This window comes from Lithobates pipiens, unplaced genomic scaffold, assembly GCF_037356315.1.
Source record: "Lithobates pipiens isolate NorthernLeopardFrog02 unplaced genomic scaffold, aLitPip1_a1.2 Scaffold_18, whole genome shotgun sequence".
NCBI classification, from domain to species: domain Eukaryota; kingdom Metazoa; phylum Chordata; class Amphibia; order Anura; family Ranidae; genus Lithobates; species Lithobates pipiens.
In genome coordinates, this window is record NW_027507758.1 from 368909804 (window position 1) to 368932404 (window position 22601).

The 22601-nt window shown below is 42.9% G+C and overlaps 1 protein-coding gene across 1 annotated transcript in view; it reads right to left on the bottom strand.

Annotated features, from left to right (window-relative positions):
* LOC143988234 (alkaline phosphatase, tissue-nonspecific isozyme-like) overlaps positions 1-17588 on the bottom strand; it is a 59343-nt gene extending 41755 nt beyond the window's left edge. Inside the window, exons 1-4 of the mRNA XM_077487645.1 lie at positions 17433-17588; positions 9482-9598; positions 4088-4203; positions 2602-2776 (exon numbers count right to left, since the gene is read on the bottom strand). Coding sequence (XP_077343771.1) covers positions 2602-2776; positions 4088-4203; positions 9482-9598; positions 17433-17520 — 496 coding nt within the window. The 5' untranslated portion in view covers positions 17521-17588. The remainder of the gene's footprint in view (positions 1-2601; positions 2777-4087; positions 4204-9481; positions 9599-17432) is intronic.
* Between the last annotated feature and the right edge of the window lie 5013 nt (positions 17589-22601).

Consider the following 22601-nt stretch of genomic DNA (forward strand, 5'->3'; position numbering starts at 1 on the left):
GTCGCTGAAGTATCAATGCCACAAGTTTGGTGAGCACTCATACCCATTGTATAATCTTCTATAAATGTGAATAAAATAATTGCTATTGGTATTAATGGTATATTTTTATAATCTACATAATGTTATAGATGCATGCCGAGCTGCCGTGAAGAAGCAGATAAGTCTGCGAAACGTGTTGATTTCCGCATATACAAGCATCTGCCCTTATCCGGTGTATTGCATATCAATTGTGGTCAAAGAGTTTTGACCAAATGTTATTGTTGTATTCATCATTGGTCTACTTCTCTGTGACCAAATGTCATTATTGTAACTTTTTAACTTGTTAACCATTGTAATAATTTTATGAACACTTTTTTGGGTTGTGCTTACCTCAGTGACAGTTTTAAACACATCCATACAAATCCCACCACCTTATGAGGGAGTGATGTGCTCTCTCCAATTTTCTCTATATTCACCAGGGATGCAGATGTGTTAAACTGTCTCTAGCCACTTGCTTACTGGGCACTTAAACACCCTTCCTGCCCAGACCAATTTTCAGCTTTCGGTGCTCTCACAATTTGAATTACAATTACTCAGTCATGCAACACTGTACCCAAATGAATTTTTTGTCCTTTTTTTCCCACAAATAGAGCTTTCTTTTGGTGGTATTTGATCACCTCCGGGGTTTTTATTTTTTGCGCTATAAATGAAAAAAGACCGAAAATTTTGAAAAAAAACGCATATTTCTTTGTTTCTGTGATAGAATTATGCAAATTATTAATTTTTCTTCATAAATTTTGGCCACAATTTATACTGCTACATATCTTTGGTAAAAATAACCCAAATTAGTGGATATTATTTGGTCTTTGTGAAAGTTAGAGAGTCTACAAGGTGTGGTGCGAATCGCACAAAATTGATCACATCTGATGTACTGGTGGCCTATCTCGCTTCTTGTGACCCGAACAAGTCAGGAAAGTACAAATACCCCCCAAATGACCCCTTTTTGGAAAGTAGACATTCCAAAATATTTAGTAAGAGGCATAGTGAGCTTTTTGATGTTGTCATTTTTTTCCCACAATTCTTTGCAAAATTAAGATTTTTCATTTTTTTTTCTCCACAAAATTGTCATTGTAATAGGTTATTTCTCTCACGTGGCATGTGTATACCACAAATAACACCCCCCAAAAAATTCTGCTACTCCTCCTGAGTATTACAATACCACATGTGTGTGACTTTTTCACAGCCTGGCCACATAGAGAGGCCCAACATGCAGGTAGCGCCATCATGTGTTCTAGGAACATAAATTACACATCTAACTTGTTGACTATTTATTACACTTTTGAAGCACCAGGACAATGAGACGTGACACTGATAACAGATGGCACTGATACGTGGCAATGATGACACTTATACGTGGCACTGATGACAGGTGGCACTGATGACAGATGGCACTAATATGTGGCACTGATGACAGATGGCACTAATATGTGGCACTGATGACACGTGGCACTTATACGTGGCACTGATGACACGTGGCACTAATACGTGGCACTGAAGACACGTGGCACTAATACGTGGCACTAATACGTGCCACCGATGACAGATGGCACTAATACATGGCACCGATGACGTGTGACACTGATGACAGATGGCACTGTTTAGTGGCATTGATGACACGTGACACTGACAACAGATGGCACGTGACACTGACAGGTGGCACTGATGACAAATGGCACTGATACGTGGCACTGATGATAGATGGCACTATGTGGCACTGATGACACGTGGCACTGATGACAGATGGCACTGACGACAGATGGCACTGACGACAGGTGGCACTGGGGGCAGGTAGCACTGGGGTGGATGGCACTGGGGGCAGGTAGCACTGGGGTGGATGGCACTGGAGCAGATGGCACTGCTGGGGGCGGATGGCACTGCTGGGGGCGGATGGCACTGCTGGGGGAGGATGGCACTTTTTATTTTATTACTTTTTTTTTTTTTTTACTACAGGCAGAACGGCTGCCGCTGCAGCCGTTCATCTCTCCCCTCTCACACTGTCTGTGCGAGGAGGGAGAGCGGCGCTGAGAGATGATCTCATATGTTTACATATGAGATCATCTCCCATTGGACACGCCGATCACGCTGTAAATGGCCGCTGTGATTGGCCGTTTACAGCGATCTGTGTTTGCCTGTCCCCGGGGGACACGGCGAACACAGAACTTCCGCGATGCGCGCCCGCGGCGGCGCGCATTGCGGAAGTAAACATCAGGACGTCCAGGGACGACCACCCATAGGGCGGGCGCTAGGTGGCTAGAAACTGTCCAACATAATATATATATTTTAGTTTTTCCAGTAGGCCACTGAACTAGAAGAACATCCTGCATGTACAGCCTGAAAAGTCCTGTGTATTTTGTCCATGTCATTGAAGTTGAGATCAGAATGTCAAGTCATGTGCCCAACAGCAAACAGCATATTTCTATTCTCTATTACATTGAGCAACTGGTCCTTTAAGCCGTTACATATTTGTTTAGGCTGCTATTGCTGGGGTTTCACTTTAACATGTGTTGTATGTTTACACTTTGTGATAAAATAGCATAACAAACATGTATGTTTACATCTCACCTGCTAGTTTAGCTCTATGAAGGATAGAAGTCACCTCATTTCCATTGGCAGTAGTGCAGACTCCATATTGAGCAGCGGCGCTCACTCCCAGTGTCCCAGAATTGCCTTTAACTCCACATAAGTAGGCAGTTCCTGTGCCTGCACTGTCTGGAACCTGTGCATCTACATTGTACACCTACATAGCAATGAAAACATATAAGTACCTACAGTATCGAATGTATGAGACTTCTACAAGGAGAAAGTCTTTATGAATGGCATTGCCTTTAAGGAATACAGACAGTTTAGGTTGGAGAAAAGGGGTTGGTTAGGAAACCATGGAAAATACAATAAAATGTGCTGCGAAAATAAAATGCTAGGGACCGATTTGTCATATATTCAAGCTCTTAGGCAGAACAATCTTCATAATAGAAAGTAGCAACGTATGACTAAACTAGAAGAAACACATGTGATGACAGAACGTTGAAGCCTGATTTACATTAAGGGTCAGAGTTATGCTTTTTTTTTTTCCAGGTCAGTTACGTACAGTGCTCTAATGCACCTTGTCCATTTAAGGTTACATTACATATTGCTGACTTCTGAATTCTATATTGTATATTACTTGCTCTGGACCATTAGATAGAGCTAGTGTCTCTCTGCTTCAGTGACTCTGGGACCTTGAGTCTCCAAACAGTAACTTGTCTGCACTGAAACCCAAGCCCATATACATTAATGTCATTGGTGAAGGTGGGTTATTGTCCATTAGTTGAAGTCTTGGTGGAAGATAGTAAGGGATAAAACTAGAGCCTCCTCTACTAATTCAGGGCCATCCACAAGGTAGGGATTGTCAGGTCTTTAGTCTTTGTAAGCCTAAGTAGCAGTGGGTACCTAATAGACCTAGACTCTAAAGTGGAACTTGCTGGCAATCATGGTGCCCTAGCCCAGCGTTTCTCAATCTTTTTTCAGTCAAGGCACCCTTTAAAATTATGGACAATCTCGGAGCACCCTCCAAAATTATTTTCAGTCTTGAGGTGCACCACATTCTAAAATGTAAAAACTTTTCTAATTGTTTCACGTAATGCAGCAATATCAATACATGTAGGACACCCAATGAAAGAGGCGATATATTCTTCCAACACAAATACACTTTTGCAAACTGGTATTGACTAGTATTCAAGTATTTCTCTTCTCCATCACTTAGCGAATGAGACCAGAAAGCTGATGGAGAGGGACAAGGGAGGATCAAACAATGATGATATGCAGGCAACAGACATCCTCATCAACCGATGATGTCATTGTTTGCTAGGAGGTTGGCAACTAAAAGGTTGTAATGGTGTACAATGAAAACCAGTGGCTGTGTGTAACTAAAAAGGCAGATTTTAGCCACCCAAGGCTTGTATACAATTTCGGGACATTTTCCCAAGGTGCCTTGGCAACTTGGTTTGAAAAAGGCTGCCCTAGGCTATGGCTTATGTGGTCTAGTTCTAAATCTAGAACTGTTCACGCTCACCTTGGAGAGAGCCACATGTGGGAACTTTTCCATCTCCAAAACATTCTCTTCTCCAGGTTGCCCAGCCAGCTGTCCCTGGTATATACGAGCTGCAGTAATTGTGGCCACGCCCATTCCTGAAATAAAGAACGGAAGTCCCCGATGTTGTATTATTGTTCCTCTTTCCATTTTGAGATGTTATTTGTAAACACCTAACAACTGGTGCTCAGTTGCTTATTTTCATCTAACTCTTCAATGAAAAGGGTTTTCTAGCATTAAAGCGGGAGTCCGCCGGGAGTTCCGCCGTTTTTTTTTTTTTTTTTAAAGCCAGCAGCTACAAATACTGCAGCTGCTGACTTTTAAAATAAGGACACTTACCCGCCCAGCGCGCCCGCGATGTCGGCACCTGAAGCCGATCTCTTGATCGTCTCTCGGGTGCTGCCACCGCCATCTTGGGTATGGGAATCAGGAAGTGGAGCCTTTCGGCTTCATTTCCCGGTTCCCTACTGCGCATGCGCGATTCGCGCTGCGCAATAAGGATGGTCCCGCTGCCTCTGGGATCCGTGTATTTCCCAGCAGGCAACGGGGGACTTTCGGAAAGGGGCGTAATCTACGCCCCTTTCCGCAGATAGCTATGCCGGAAGTGGGTGGAGATACCTGTACTGTACAGGTACCTGCACCCCCCTCCCCCCTGAAAGGTGCCAATTGTGGCGCCGGAGGGGGGGAGGATTCCAATGAGCGGAAGGTCCACTTTAGGGTGGACCTCCGCTTTAAGGGCCCATTCTCTCTGACCGGAAATGTTAAACACTGCACTGCTTCTCACCCAAGGGCTCGGTCACAATAAGTACAGGGCACATAGAAAACAATTGTCTAGCACAGAAAAACAATTAGACTTGAGCTCTGTGGCTGGCTGTTATGCAAAGACAATGGTGAACAGTACTCATTAAGATTATGCACCGACTGATCGGTGGTTAGGGAATCTGCAATTGAGAATTTAAGAGAAGTGCAAAGGGGGTCACGTATGCAGGAGGCAAATTTTAATTTCAGTTATCCTTTATAGATATTGTGACAAACAGCCCCATTTGGGTCTAGTGCATTGCCATGGATAAGGTTTACCAGTTCACCAGACCATGGCGTTTTATGAGCTAAGCTGGTGGTAGTGGTAGGGCACATGTGTAATAGTATGCAGGATGTTAGACACTGGCCACACCATTTTCCTACCTGGGGCATGGTTTAGGTCTTCCCAAGGATAAGCAGTGTTTTGTGTGTCAAATGGAGACACTGCATGTAGGTTTTGCTGGTACAGTCTGCAGGTCTAAGCAAACCAAAATTATCTTGCAGCTAACAAAGAGGCTGAATATTTTGTTGTTTAATAGACTGTGCTGACAAAGACCCTCTGTGAGGGAATCTCTTTGCTGTATGCTTTATGCAATATACCAACCTTAGCATGTCCTTAAACATGCTTTGGAGTCCGGACTACCTCTGCAAGCTACATGTTTGTATCCTCCATTAATTGTAGGGGTCAGCGTCAAAGGGCAAAAGTGGAACGCACTCTGCTGATATCTGCTGAAGAGTATGTTTACTTTTCGTGAGCCTGTGCCCACTCTAAACAATCCAGCGTACCTCTGTTACCTCACTCCCAGTAACAGAATGGAGTCCCCCTGAGCACATAGTGAGAACCCAATGCATGCTCTTTAACTCCTTCACTTCCCATACCTCATGACCAGGCCATAGATCTCCGTGACACAGGTTCAGATCCAATTGCTATTGGATACCAACTGCTAGGGAGGGAGCCAGACAATGACCCCTTCAGTGCTGGAGGACATGTCACTTTACCAGGTACCATGCCTAATGACTGGTTGCTTGGTATCTTGAACTTGTGCTTAGTTACTCTCAGCAACAGCAATTCTCTTCCTTGTCCTGTCAACCCTTATGTGATGATGTTTCTTCGTACCCCTTTGTTCCTTACAGACCCTGGTTCAATAGATACACCAGAACCCACATTCACCCCTTTCAATAACTGCAGACCAGGCTTAGAACAGTTAATGGAGCTTTACTGGAGAAACTTTGACATTACTGTCCAATATGAACAATGTCCAATTCCTAACCCTAACTACAGTTGTGTAGCTTCCCAGGCATACAGTGAGGGGGAAAAAGTAGTTGATCACCTGCTGATTTTGTACATTTAACAAATTAACGATCAGACTATAATTATAATGGTAGGTTCATTTTAACCACTTGACCACTTAAACCCCCTTCCTAACCAGACCAATTTTCAACTTTTGGTGATCTCACACTTTGAATGACAATTACTCAGACATGCAACACTTTACCCATATGAAATTTGCGTCCTTTTTTCCATACAAATAAAGCTTTCTTTTGGTGGTATTTAATCACCGCTGTGTTTTTAAATTTTTGTGCTATAAATCAAAAAAGACTGAAAATTTGGTAAAAAAAACAAAAAACAACAACTTTGTTAAAATTTATTGCAGAGTATTGGTGAGCATTGGCAGAGTATTGCACATTACTGCAGAGTATTGCACATTATTGCAGAGCATTGCACAGTAGAATGGGCACAGAGCAGCGCTGTGGGCACTACAGATCCAGCCCACAGCGCTGCTAAAAATGATCTCTCCCCTCGCACTGTACAGATTGGTACAGAGAGTTTACAAGTGATTACTCCGTCATTTGACAGCCGCAACAAGCGGGGGCGGGCAAGAGCAACATGGACGCCCTCCCAGAATAAGCCGACCGTGCTGTAGCCGTCTTTCGGCTATGGCCCGGTTGGCATGTGGTTAACAGTGAGAGAGAATAACCCAAAAAATCTAGAAAAACGCATTTCAAAAAAGTTATAAACCGATTTGCATTTTAATGAGTCAAATAAGTATTTGACCCCTTCGCAAATCATGACTTAGTACTTGGTGGAAAAACCCTTGTGGGCAATCACAGAGATCAGACATTTCTTGTAGTTGGACACCAGGTTTGTACACATTTCAAGAGGGATTTTGTCCCACTCTCCAAGTCTTTAAGGTTTCGAGGCTGATGTTTTGTAACTTGAACCTTCAGCTCCCTCCGCATATTTTCTATCGGATTAAGGTCTGGAGACTGGCTGGGCCACTCCTTTTTTGCCTTTACCATGTGGTTTGGGTCATTATCATGCTGAAATACCCATCCACGATCTATTTTCAATCCCCTGGCTGAGGGAAAGAGGTTCTTACCCAAGATTTGACAGTACATGGCCCTGTCCATCGTCCCTTTGATGCAGAGAAGTTCTTCTGTCCCCTTAGCAGAAACCTCCCCCCAAAGCATAATGTTTACACCTCCGTGTTTGAGGGTGGGGATGGTGTTCTTGAGATCATAGGCAGCATTCCTCCTCCTCCAAATACGACGAGTTGAGTTGATGCCAATATTGGTCTCATCTGAACACAAAACTTTCATTCAGTTCTCATTTGAATCATTCAGATGTTCATTGGCAAACTTCAGACGGGCCTGTACACATGATTTCATGAGCAGGGGGACCTTGCCGGAGCTGCAGGATTTCAGTCCTTGACGGTGTAGTGTTACCAAAGTTTTCTTGGTGACTATGGTCCCAGCTGCCTTGAAATCATTGACACGATTCTCCCGTGTAGTTCATTGAAACCCCACAAGGTGAGATCTTGCATGGAGCCCCAGACCAAGGGAGATTGACAGTTATTTTGCGTTTCTTACATTTACAAATAATTGTTGTCACCTTCTCACCAAGCTGCTTGGCGATGGTCTTTTAGCCCATTCCAGCCTTGTGTAGATCTACAATCTTGTCCCTGACATCCTTGTATAGCTCTTTGGTTTTGGCCATAGTGGAGAGATTGGAATCTGACTGCTTCTGTGGACAGGTGTCTTTTATACAGGTAACAAGCTGAGATTAGGAGTGCTCCCTTTAAGAGAATGCTCCTAATCTCAGCTCGTTACTTGTAAAGAAGACACCTGGGAGCCAGAAAGCTTGCTGACTGATAGGGGGTCAAATACTTATTTCACTAATTAAAAAGCAAATTTATAACTTTTTTGAAATGCATTTTTCTGGATATTTTTGTTGATATTCTGTCTCTCACTGTTAAAATAAACCTACCATTAAAATTATAGACTGGTCATTTCTTTGTCAGTGGGCAAAAGTACAAAATCAGCAGGGGATGAAATACTTTTTTCCCCTCACTGTACTTCCATGACATGATAGTCCAAGCTGGTATTCTCAATGGCTTGGATGTCATCTGGAAACCCTGATGCCTTTAGCAGACTTCAAGGCACAGCACTCACAGTATCACGAGTGGGAACAGAACCGACCAAGAGCCCTGGACCTCAGCCTTCCCCCTTTTTTATATCACATGTGGGCTGGCTGGGACCCAAAAGCCCAGAAACTAAGCACACATAGCCTAAACCTTTTCCCCAGTCTGGGCCACCTGCTAACTCACTGAACCAGTATAGAAACAACCTGATTACAAGCGTGCATGCTAGACCAGGAAGCTCGGTCACCATACATGGGCTCATGGAACCTAAACAATTGAACCAGAGCAGGAAGGGTATTATTTGTACACTGTGACTGCAAGAATTGCCCTGCAACTGTATCTCCATCCATAAAATTAAAAGTGTTACTAATCCCAGGACCCTGCTTTCACTATATCAAACACACCAAACTGAGCAAGTGCAGAGTGCCGCCTGGGGCTCTGTTCTATCAGCATATGGATTTAGTAAAAGAAGGGGAGGATCAGAGAATACAGGATCAAAAAGCCTATTTACACAATGCAGAGGATTCGCCCCTTAGGTTCTACAGTGAGTATAACAAGCATGCTTTACTGGATATACAGACTGAATTTACTGTTGTGGGTTTAGTAGCACTAAGTCATCACTGGGATGAGCAGTGTGTGGTTTGTTAGAGAAACTGCATGCAGGCTCTGCTGTAACCAACGCTTCCTGGTGTATTGACCTACTGGGTCTTAATGGTTCCTCTTGATGACTTTGAAATCACTACTGTGTTATGCAATGACATAGCGGTTAGAGGAAGGAAGCAGTGAGAGCTGCAGAGAAACCAAAGATGAACACTCCTGGAAGTGTTGGTTTACCAGAGTATTTCAGGGGACAATATCTCAAGATCGAAGCAGTGTTGGGCAACATAGGGAGCAGCTAAGGTAAGCATTTACTTTCTTCATTCACAGGTAACATGGCTTTTATTATTAATTTATTTCAGAACAGGGTCACTTTAAGATAAGATATTAGCCACAAAAGGAGTATTTTGTTTTCTATTTAGCCAACTCATATACTTACATTGTAAGAAAATTGGTAAGACCATTTACATCATTGTGATTACATTTATAGCTAAAAAGTAACTGAAAATATTCTACATTTGCTTTGAAATGTTAGCCATGTTGGCTTGTCCCTTCTTACCATCTCCCAAGAACATAATGAGATTCTTGGCTTTGTTGACATTTGGATTTAGATTCAGAGCGGCTATCAAAGTCTCTCTGGCATTGTCATTCCAAAACTTTGGGATCTTTTCAGCTTCTAAAACACAAAAAAAGTTTAATTTAAATTATGAATGTGGCTTTTAACTATCAATGTTTTCATTTAATAACATTCACCTAGCATTGAAAAAGGAAATGTCTAATTTAAAAAAGGAAATTCTATACATTAAAGTAGAAAACCTTCTGAGTGCAGCTCTTCACCCCCAGCCCCTCCTTATACTTACCTGAGCTCCATCTCTATCCAGCATGAGCACGAGAGTAGCAGCTCTCTTGGGTCTCTCTCCTCATTGGTTCACACAATAGCGGGAGCCATTGACTCCTGCTGCTGTCAATCACAGAATCCCAGAGAGTGGGAGTGGGGCCAAACCATGCTGTGTGTGAGATTGGACAATGTACATTCACAGGAGTTCAACTTGGGATCAGCAAGAGGCTTGCTATTGGATGGCACACGGTGGGGTGGGGGGGCGCCAGGACTGCCAGCGGGGATCAAAAAAATAAAAATAAAAGGAGGATCTGGGCTGCTCTGTGCAAAACCATTGCACAGAGCAGGTAAGAACAACATGTCGGGTTTAAAAAAAAAAAAAAAAAATAAAACTACGAGCCTTTAGTAAGGATGCTGTCAGAAACCAATAAGGACATACTGGGGCCTAAGGTAGCAGTTTGCACCACCTCAGTCTTTCCCATTCCCTTCAAGTGACATTGAGGCTCGGTTCACAATGGATGCCGATGTGGCTCCCAGCAGGGGTTCTGTGCGTCCTAGTTCACCGTTTCAGGTCTGATCTCAGCCTGAATTTTGGGCTAAATTCGGACCTGAAATGGACCAAATGGCACACAGGGCTCCTGTGCAAATTCACACCGGAGCAGCATTGGAGATATGTGAACCGGCTCCATAGAGTTCTGGTCACATTCTCCTGCTATTGCGAATTGGATGTAGTTAATTCCACATCCAATTGGCAATACTGTGAATCCGGCCTGACAAGGCAAAGAGAAGAAGCTGCTTCTGCATTGTCTATACCAGGAGTATTGAATTAAAGTGTATGGAGGTCTGATCAGTAACATTTTCTTCAAGCAGAGGTCCGAATAGTATGTTTGTGTGAAGACTCAGATCCTTCCCATTGCAGCCCCCTCATTTTATACTACAATCACATTTTTACATCAGTGTCCTCAGTTTCCCACTTCACACACAGTTTCCCCTTCACAGTGTCCATAGCCACCTTCACTTCAAGCCCCCCACAGAACTTTCCCCTCATTACATCACCCCCTACAGCACAGCCCCCAAGTACATCACCCCTCCACAGCACTGCCCTGATTCCCACCCCCACAGCACTGCCACCCCTTCACATTACCCCCCTTTACAGCAGAGACGTCTGTTTGGTTTTGCGTCTATCTCCAACATTAGAACATCCATCATACTCACCCCCTGAAAAAGACAACAGATGTTGAAACGTGTTGAAGTTTTGTTCACATACCAGTGACCCCTTGGGTCCCCTTTTTCAGTAACTTGATAGGTATCCATTCATTATGGTTGTGAGAGTTGTAAGGGGATCTCTACATTGTAACTTGATTGGCTATCATTGTTTTTAAATTTTGTACAATAAACTTTGTAAATTTTGTTTAAATCCTTTGTTGCCTTTAAAGTTCTATCTATAGCAGTTTCTTGGTATTTAGAAATTATAGGGATGTGGCACCTTTCTACCTGATATGTCTGACATAATTAAACTAATATAGAAAGTTAAAGAGGTTTTAAAACTTTTTTTTTTTTTTTAACCATTTGCTTACTGGGCACCTAAACCCCCCTCCTGTCCAGACCAATTTTCAGCCTTTAGAGCTGTCGTTCTTTGAACAATTGCGCGGTCAACAACACTGTACCCAAATTAAATTTTTATCATTTTTTTTCCCCACGAATAGCTTTCTTTTGTTGGTATTTGATCACCTCTGGGTTTTTTATTTTTTGTTCAAAAAATTCAAAAAGACAAATTACAACATATACAAAACCGTTTTATATTTTGTTAATACATTTTGCAAACAGGTAATTTGTCTCCTTCATTGATGTACTGTATGCTGATGAGGCTGCACTGATGGCCACAGATAGGTGGCACTGATAGGCAGCACTGCTAGGTGGCACTGATTGGCACCACTGGTGGGCATTGATAGGTGTCACAGATTGCTGGCACTTATGCATATTTGTGGAACTGTGTAGGCACTAGAAGGCGGTATTGGTGGGCACAGATGAGGTGGCTTCTTTTTCTCCTCACCGTGAGGAGAAAAAAAAAAAAAAAAAAAAAGATTACCGATCTTCTGTTTACATAACGTGATCAGCTGTCATTGGCTGACAGCTGATCATGTGGTAAGGGGCCACGATCGGCCCCTTCCTCCGATCTGTGATCACCCGAGTCTCATTGACTTGGTGATCACAGCACACGGCCTGTAGGGGGCGCGCAAAAGGGAGGGCACCTATTGACATACTCCCGGCAAAGTAGATCCGCGCTATAGCTGTCATTCGGCTATAGCGCGGATCTGAAGGAGTTCAATATAAACAAACATGGTTTTGTACAGAGCAGCCCCGATCCTCTTCTTCTGAGGTGCCCCGCCAGCACTTCAAGCTCCTCCTCTTCTTCAGTTGCCCCCTCAAAAAAATTATTGACACAGACAGCGTCACTCAGCCCCTTCCCCTACTCCAGTGCCACAGCTTTTGATTGACAGTAGCGGAAGCCAATGTCTCCCCCTACTATCAATCTGTTCAATGAGAAGAGCAACAACAGCTGGAGGTGCTGCACATCACTGGATTGGATAGGGCTCAGGTAAGAAAAAGAGAGGTATGGGGGGGGGGGTAGCTGCAGCACAGAAGGCTTTTCACCTTAATGCATAGAATGCAGCTCTTGCTCCTGCTCGCCGTCTAGTGTGGTTGTGCCTCCCACTCTGTTCATTGCTATCCTGCTTCCCACCCTTCCTTGAGAATGACACCGGCGAAGGCCGGGGGAAGGAAGTGGCATGAATGTGGGTATGGATGTGACAGTAGCTTGGTCTGGATCTTGACAGCAGTCGGTCATTTATTGATGCCTGCTCTATATCGTATTTATAGTATGTTCGCCACTGTGCATGCTTGCTACACTGGTTTGTATTTTGGTTTGCTTTCTATACAGTATTGTATTATATATGTTCACAATAAATATTCTTGTTTTCACTTCAAAGCAGCAATGTGGTTTCTATGTGAAGTTGCATATCTGGTAACCAGAGATCACAGGTTACCACCAGCATTGGTATCCTGATGCAAGTACATACTCGTTGGTGTAGTGAAAGGAAGGTGCACAGCCTTGGCCATTTGCGCTATCCCAACATTTTGTGCATTAGCATGAAGGTTGTAGCTGGGCCACCTAGACATCAACCAGCCCCTTGGCCGCTGCCTTGTTTATAATCCAGGTCTAAGGCTGGGTTCACACCGCATCCAATTCGCATATGTGAATGGCTTTCAACTGAGCCGGTGTTCTGGCAGATAGTGTCCTGCCATCGTATAGTGTCCGCCCCATACTGCGCATGCGCAGTACGGAGCAGACGAAGCTTCGGAAAATCTCTGAAGCTGAACGGCGCCTGCGCCGTGAGTGGAGGTGGTAGCCCCCCCATCCAAGCGGACATAGGGTTGTGAATATTAGAGGGCCCCTCGTGGGCGAGCTTCGCTCGCCACGCTTTGGGCTCGGCCTCGCCTCTTTTATATTCCTACTCTATGTCCACCTGGATGGTGGGGATAGAACCTGGACTCATGGCGCAGGCGCCGTTAATCCTCGGCAATTTTCGGAATCTGTGTTGCTGTGTACTGCGCATGCGCAGTACACAGCGGACACTATCGGATGGGGGACCTTATATGATAGGACACCGGTTCACACGTCTGGGGTGGCCGTGGTGTGTTTTGAAAAAGGGTCCTATGCATGTTTAGGTCTGGTTCAGTTGGGAATTCAGGGAAATATTTGCCCCTGAATCGCACCTGAACCAGTCAACAGAAACGCACCGTAATCGACTGCAAACTGCAGATGGACATGTGTGAACCCAGCCTTAATGTCACTGGTACCCTGGATTTATTATAGTTACTTGGATAAGCAATAAATAACACAGAAGAGGCATTACAACACTAGCCCTGGAAATCACAAAGACTAGTGCAGACAGATTTTGCAAAAGTGTCTAACACACATGCTAAAAGTGGCGCAGCGTGTGCCAAGTTCATGTACCCATTTAGAACGTGTACTTTGGTACACACTGCTTCACTTTGAGAATACAGGCAAGACACTTTAGCAAAATCTGTGTCAGGGTCTCTTTCTGTGCACCATAAAAATAATTGGTCATAATTAGCTCCCCTTTTGTAAGTTATAAACTGTCAATGGTTTTAATTTTGAATTGGAACATTCATTGCTCCACTATGTAAAAATGCCGCATTTTAAAACAACCTGATTTTGGCGCAGGAGTTGCTGTCAGAACCAAAAGTGTTGCAGATGCTTTGTGAATTTGACACAATTAACAAGAGGGATTAACTGCAGAAAAGTGGTGCAGCAGCTTTATTGAATCTCCCTTAGGTTCTTGCCACATACAGAGAGAAAAAACAAAACAAATAATGATCATCTTGTTTGACAACTTTCTAAGGGAAAAAAGTGCCCTATGCAACGAAGGTGCAATAATCAGTGATAAAGGGCAACTGGTAATGGTTTAGTAATAGCATCATCCAAGCAATTACAGCATATAATGAGCACTAAAGATAACAAGCAAAAGGTAGTATGATTGCAAATGGAACATTGGTGAGTTAATGTACATAATTATGATGAAATAGCTATTGAACTGTGTTAGCTACTGCTTGTAAAAATATTCTTACTTTATAATGGATTACGGAAATTGTGTTCATTAGTGTAACAACTAATCATACAAAACTGACATGCATTTGTTACTGACATGCATTTGTTACTGACATGCATTTGTTACTTTAGCACATCTTTTGGAGAGTCGGGAAACTTCCACGGGAATCGCTATGTTTTGGAATTGCTTTCTACCAGATATTCTAGGGGTGATGGCACACAGTTGATTCTGATAATAAAGACAAATCACCAGCAGGTTTGACGGGCGGGTTTGCTAAAAAGGCTCCCTGCATGTCCCTCTGTAGCCAGATGCAGCGAGATGTCGCTCTGTTGCTGGCTTTAACTGCCAAATCTCCATCACTCGCTATTTAGCGACATTTCGCTGCCTCAGCTTCAAAGGGAGCGATTTAATAGGGATAAAACAGGCAGCCTTCTTAGCGATATTGATGCTGCATCTTTTGACAAACTGCTAGCAGCAGAGTCACCAAGATCTGTGTTTTCTCTTTATTTCCTTCTAAATACAGTTTCCTTTCACTACTTTAGTGCATCATTTACTATACATTGTTTGTGTACATATCTTGTTATATGTTTTTGTTGATACATCTAAGTTATAAAATAAGCCACATTTGGCGACAATATGTATGTGCTATATTCACTGTTATGATAGTTGTTGGCTTGTCTATATAATTTGTATCATGAAAATTAGCAGTTTTCAGGCAGAAAAAAACCCGCTAAATGCTCTATAGGAGCTTTTTTTTTTTTTTTTTTTTTAAGTCCAGTGTACATAGACCCTAAAAGTTCTGAGTGGTGCAGCTAATACAATAGTTATGTACAATAATATACGGTACATTTTTTTTAACTGCAGTCACAACAGGTTAGCCATGGACATTTATGTCAGATGAAAAAAAAGAAAAAAAAAACTGATGATTTGATGTTATTCAGTCATAATTAAATTATTCTTTGTTAATGTAAAGATAATGCCCCAATTTATATTCTGCAATCAATCAAAAAATTTGAGAGTTAAAGTGGTATTAAACCCAAAAACAAAAATGTAATTTGTTGCAGTTTACAAATCCTTAATGTGAAGGCTGCAATAGATTTTTTTTTTTCCCTTTGTTTCATCTGATAATCCAGCCAGTAACACCTCCTGTTTTAGGGTGCTTGCATTCTGAAATAAGTAGTAATGCAGACACCTTTGGACAGCAGCATTGTCAGACAAGCAGATTTAAATGAACTTGACTGTTAAATTGAAGCTGAACTCCAGCTAACACTTTGCGAGGAATTTATCAAGACTGGTGCTGACAGAATCTGGAGCAGCTGTGCATGGTAACCAATTTTTAAACCCTTCTTCAGCCACTAGCGTGGGTTAAAAATGCCCCCCTAGCAGCCGAAAAGCGCTGTTTAACCACTTGAGGTCCGGGCCATAGCCGAATGATGGCTACAGCGCAGACCTCAATTTCCAGAAGGCCATCATAGGATGGTCCTCCACTGTGCACGCGCCCCACAGGGAGCGTGCTATGATCACCAAGTCACGGAGACTCGGCTGATCACCAATCCTACTAAGGGGCCGATCCCGGCCCCTTAACATGTGATCAGCTGTCAGCCAATGACAGTTGATCACATGATGTAAACAATAGCTTGGTGATCCTGAGGAGGAAAAAAAAGCCGATCACGGCTTATGTTAAAGGGACATCAGTCCCGAAGAGGAAGGAGGCACATCTGCCGCCTCTGTGCCATTTAGTAGCCCCTGCCAGTGCCACCTGTCATTGTGCCCACAGTGCCACCTATGAATGCCCACAAGTGCCACCTATCAATGCCTACCAGTGGTGCAAATCAGTGCCACCTAGCAGTACTGCCTATTAGTGTAAGCAATCAGTGCCCATCACTGCTGCCTCATCAGCGTACATCAGTGAAGGAGAAAAATTACCCGTTTACAAAATTTTATAACAAAATATAAAAACATATAAAAACATTTTTTCAAATATTTGGTCTTTCAATTTTTTTTTAACAAAAAATAAAAAGAAAGCAAAAGAAAGCTCTATTTGTGGGGGGAAAAAATGAAAAAAATGTCATTTGGGTACAGTGTTCAGGGCTGGACTTACCATTGGGCTTGACTTAAGCAAATGGTTAAACAGCGCTAAAGCACCACTAAAACGTGCGGCCCTTTAGCGCCAACGCAGCCGCGGCTCAGTGTGAAAGGGGTCTTTAGGAAATAATACCTCTAAGTCTTATGTACAATAAAGTTTAAAAGATATCTGACTAGACAAGTACTGTATCCAGCAATATTGTCTCTGGTTGTCTCCTTGACCATAGAGAAAAGTTTCCATTTCTTTGGCCTATGCAGCTTTTAGCCAGTATATCGGAAATTCTACATACCCCTAAAATTACTATCACTAGTTGGGACACTTTACATTTAACAAGGCCTTTTACTTAAATGTGTGTAGCTGTTATTCATTTGAAATGTCTTATATTATATGTCAATTATACATGTCCTAACAGTTTTTGCACTTTTTTTTGTGAGGCACTAATACTTTTTTGGATTGCTTTGTTGGATAATGAATTTATATTAAGAATTTGAAGACAAAATAAAACAAACAAAAAACAAAACAAAACAAAACAAAAAAGATAGTGTCCTTTTATCTAGTCTTATTTGCACACCATATTCAAGTAATGAAGACTATTGTATCAACTGCACCACTCAGGAATTTAAGGTGCCACCATTAGCCATAAAACGCAAAAAAAATATTTATGGTTGATGGTGTGACATTGTTTAATTGTTGATACAATAGTCCACTGTAGAATAGATTTGTGTTTCACCTGCAGTCACAATAGGTAAGCCAAGAACACCTATGGTATTGTCAGGTGAAAAAGTAAATTTATTAGTCAGTGCAATTACCCAGGACATCTAATTTGATTTTCTCTCCCTGTAGTCAGAGCAATGAAAGATACATTCCTAATGGTGAACATAATACGGATTATTGCAGATCTGATGGTTCACAGTTGGACCTTCATACATTACCGAATTGAATATTGGCTCACCTAGAGAAATTGCTGCTCCTGCGCAGAGTGGGACAGATATTAGGAAAGGAAGGAGTGCAGCAATGACAGCTGTACGGATAAATGTCATCTTCTCAGTATGTGACCCTTCAGCTGTGAATAGATGGTGCTCACTTGAAGCACATTTATATAGAATTGTCAGGACATCAATGTTTAACACCTTTGAACTCCACTGTATATCCAAGTAACAGAAAATAGTTTATCTATGCTGCAGGTTTCAAATTTCTGTTCTAATATATTCCCTGATAGAGATTGCCTTGTCAGCATAATAGGATTTTTATAACACCTTACCTGTAAAATCCTTTTCTTGGAGTACATCATAGGACACAGAGCCTTAAGGATTTACTTAGTGGGTTATAGCTACCTTCAGGTATTGACACTGGCACACCCAATACAGGATGTTGACTTCCATATATAACCCCTCCTCCTTCCAGAAGTACCTCAGTTTTTGTCGCCAAGCAATATACTTAAACACCATAAAAGAAGAGGAGCAGGACCTCTGTGTCCTATGATGTACTCCAAGAAAAGGATTTTACAGGTAAGCTGTTAGAAAAATCTATTTTCTTTATCGTACATCATCGGACACAGAGCCTTAAGTATTTACTTAGTGGGACATCCCATAGCAATGTTACTTGAGGGGAGGGAGACACAACCGTAGGGCACCCCCAGACCTTGAGGACTTATACTGCTGCCTGCAGCACATTGCGCCCAAAGGCGGTATCCTCATATCCACGTGGTAACATTTTGTGAATGTATGGACCGAAGACAAAGTTGCAGCCTTGCAGATCTGAGCAAAGGAGGCCTGGTGACACTGCGCAAGAAGCACTAACCGCTCTGGTAGCGTGTGCCTTAACTTGAATAGGGGGAATCTTACCCCTTAAATCATAAGTTTGAATTATAACTTGCCGAAGCCACTTAGCAACAGTGGATTTCAACGCTGCCTGTCCTTTTTTAGGACCTTCTGGCAGAGACAATAAGACATCAGTCTTACAAATCTGAACAGTTTTCTTTAAATACATTTCACTGCTGTCACTACATCAAGACAATGTAGTGATTTTTCTTTCCTGGAACATGGTTTTGGTAAAAACGATGGCAGGACAATATCTTCATTCAGATGAAAGCCTGAAACCACTTTTGCAAAAAGCCTGGACGAGGGCGCAACACCACTCTGCCCTCATGAATAATCAAATATGGCTCTTTACAAGAAAGAGCAGCCAATTCTGAAACCCTCCTTGCTGAGGATATAGCAACCAAAAATATCAGCTTCCTAGTCAGAAGGACTAAGGGAACATGCTGTAATGGTTCAAATGGCTGTTTTTGTAACACTGACAAAACTAAATTCAAGTCCCAAGGTGTTAAAGGTGATTTAAATGGTGGATTAATCCGCATCATCCCTTGCATAAAACCCCGGACTAAAGAATGCATAGCAAGCGGTCTTTGAAATAAAACCAATAAGGCCAACTTCATCTCTACAGTGGTGTGAAAAAGTGTTTGCCCCCTTCCTCATTTCCTGTTCCTTTGCATGTTTATCACACTTAAGTGTTTCGGAACATCAAACCAATTTAAGCAATAGTCAAGGACAACACAAGTAAACACAAAATGCAATTTGTAAATGAAGGTGTTTATTATTAAAGGTGAAAAAAAATGCAAACCATCATGGCCCTGTGTGAAAAAGTGATTGCCCCCTAAACCTAATAACTGGTTGGGCCACCCTTAGCAGCAACAACTGCAACCAAGCGTTTGCGATAACGTGCAATGAGGCTTTTACAGCGTCCTGGAGGAATTTTGGCCCACTCATCTTTGCAGAATTGTCCTAATTCAGTTACATTAGAGGGTTTTCGAGCATGAACAGCCTTTTTAAGGTCATACCACAACATCTCAATAGGATTAAGGTCAGGACTTTGGCTAGGCCACTCCAAAGTCTTCATTTTGTTTTTCTTCAGCCATTCGGTGGTGGACTTGCTGGTGTGTTTAGGATCATTGTCCTGCTGCAGAACCCAAGTTCGTTTCAGCTTGAGTACATGAACAGATGGTCGGACATTCTCCTTCAGGATCTCTTGGTAGACAGCAGAATTTATAGTTCCTTTTATCACGGCAAGTCTTCCAGGTCCTGAAGCAGCAAAACAGCCCCAGACCATCACACTACCACCACCATATTTTACGGTTGGTATATTGTTCTTTTTATGAAATGCAGTGTTCCTTCTACGCCAAATATACTTGGACACACACCTTCCAAAGAGTTCCACTTTTGTCTCATCGGTCCACAGAATGTTGTCCCAAAAGTCTTGGGGATCATCAAGATGTGTAACCCAATCATCAAGATGTGTTGTGGAGAAATTGAGACGAGCTTTGATGTTGTTTTTGCTCAGCAGTGGTTTTCTCCTTGGAACTCTGCCATGCAGGCCATTTTTGCCCAGTCTTTTCCTGATGGTGGAGGCATGAACGCTGACCTTAACTGAGGCAAGTGAGGCCTGCAGTTCCTTGGACGTTGTTGTGGGGTCTTTTGTGACCTCTTGGATGAGTCGTCGCTGCGCTCTTGGGGTAATTTTGGGCGGCCGGCCACTCCTGGGAAGGTTCACCACTGTTCCATGTCTTCGCCATTTGTGGATAATGGCTCTCACTGTGGTTCGCTGGATTCCCAAAGCTTTGGAAATGGCTTTATAACCCTTTCCAGACTGATAGATCTCAATTACTTTCTTTCTCAATTGTTCCTGAATTTCTTTGGGTCTCGGCATGATGTGTAGCTTTTAAGGATCTTCTGGTGGACCTTACTGTGTCAAGCAGCTCCTATTTAAGTGATGCCTTGATTGTGAACAGGTGTGGCAATAATCAGGCCTGGGTGTGGCTAGAGAAATTGAACTCAGGTGTGGACAACCACAGTTATAGTATGTTTTTAACAAGGGGGGCAATCACTTTTTCACACAGGGCCATGATGGTTTGGATTTTTTTTTCACCTTTAATAATAAACACCTTCATTTACAAATTGCATTTTGTGTTTACTTGTGTTGTCCTTGACTATTGTTTAAATTGGTTTGATGTTCCGAAACACTTAAGTGTGATAAACATGCAAAGGAACAGGAAATGAGGAAGGGGGCAAACACTTTTTCACACCACTGTATGTCCAATTGTAGAAAGGCAAGGATTCTGCCTATAATATAGCTCAGACGGTGGCAACCCTTGGATTCACACCAGGAAACATAAGCTTTCCAAACTGTAATATACAGCTCTAGAAACTGGTTTCCTGGCATTAATTAAAGTTGAGATAACAGACCTGGAAAGCCCACGCTACTTCGGAATGTGGGTTTCAATAGCCAATCCTTTAAATTTGGCGCTTGCAAAGTAGGATGGAACATCGCCCCCTGCGATAGCAGGTCTGGCCTTAGTGGGAGAGGCCAAGGACCCTCCACTGCCATCTTTATGATCTCTGTGTACCATGACCTTCTGGGCCATGCTGGTGCTACCAGAATTACTGGCTTTCTTTCCAGCTTGATCCTGCAAAGAAGTTGAGGCAGCAACTGAATCGGGGGAAAAGCGTAGATCAGTGAAAACTGATCCCACAGAGTTACAATTGCATCTGTTCCGTATGCGAGTAGATCCCTTGTTCTGGACACAAAGTTGACAAACTTCATGTTGAATCTGGACGCTAGAAGATCTATGTCCAGAGTCCCCCATCTTTGGCAAACAGCCTGATACACTTTGGGTTGAAGAAACCATTACCCTGGGAATAACTGCTGGTGATTTAGGTAGTCCGCCTGCCAATTTTCTACTTCCGGAATGAAAACTGCCAATAGGGATGGGACATTCCTTTCTGCCCAAGTTAGGACATGGTTCACCTCTCTCTGAGCTGAGAGACTCTTGGTGCCCCCTTGGTGATTCATATAGGCCACAGCCGTGGCTTTGTCAGATTGAATCCGGACTGGAGGTCCAGTTTTTCAGAGCCAAATACACTGCCCGAATCTGTAGTCTTGCGGCTCCAGGTCTTCCTTTGAGCCTGGGCCTGACCCTGCGATTTTCCTCTGGAATCTGACGGTGGAAGCCGTCACCACTGCCTAGAGGCGGATGCACTTGGCTAGGAGAGAAAGTCTGTTTAAATGAAAGACATTTATACTTTCTTTTGACTGGCAAGAGAGTACTTTTTCCACTGGAAATTGTCTGGATGTATTTATCCAAATCATCGCTAAATAGTCGCTCCCCATGAAATGGAAATCTAGACAGTAGGTTTTTGCAGGGTGCTTCGGCAGACCAACCCTTTAGCCAAAGGGTCCTACGCATGTGTACTAGCACAAGTACAAGGCGAGATGCATGGTGAATAGAATCCTTTATAGCATCTATGGCAAAACATAATTCTTTTGGTAAATCGGCCAACTCACTGGCCTGTTGTGCAGGGAGCTTGTTAAGGGCCTCTGTGAACTGGTATTTTTTTGACTGACAGATGCCTAGAGCTGCAATTGCAGGCTGAGCAACAGTACCTGCTAAAGAAAAAGAGGCTTTTAATAGGAATTCCAAATTTTTATCTGTTGGATCCATAAGCATTTGTGCATTGTCCACTGTACAAGTTAAACTTGTATTCACACTAGAAATCGCAGCATCTACTGCTGGAACTTGCCATTATTTGGTGAATTTTTCCTCCACAGGATAGAGAACTGAGAATCTCTTTGGAGGGAGCAAATGCTTATCCGGATGATCCCATTTGGTATAAATAAGCTTCTCTAGTACTGTGTGGACTGGAAACGCATGCGCTGGCTTGGCTGTGAAGGTTTTAAGGAACCCAAATAATAAACCAGATTTCAGCTGATTTTGGGGTAGCATGAAAGTGGAGCGAATCATGTCTGTAAGGATTTGTACCTCAGATTGTGAAGCTGAAATTTCAACTGTTTCCTCCACAGAGGAGTAATCCGTTTGTTTTTCCCGATCATTTGAGGGTAATACCTCTACCTCATCCTGTCCCCACTGTTCCCCCGGTAAGGGGTTTGGAGTGGGAGAGCGGGATCTAGTACGCTTCTTATCCCCTTTAACGGAGGATGTGATTAAAGCCGCTTGTTCCTTTTAAGCTCTGCAGAGCAGAGTAAAATACATCTTCAGTCATGTATACAGGGGCTTAAGTGTGAGAAGCAGTTGCACCACCAATTGCTTCCAATGACTCACCCTGGC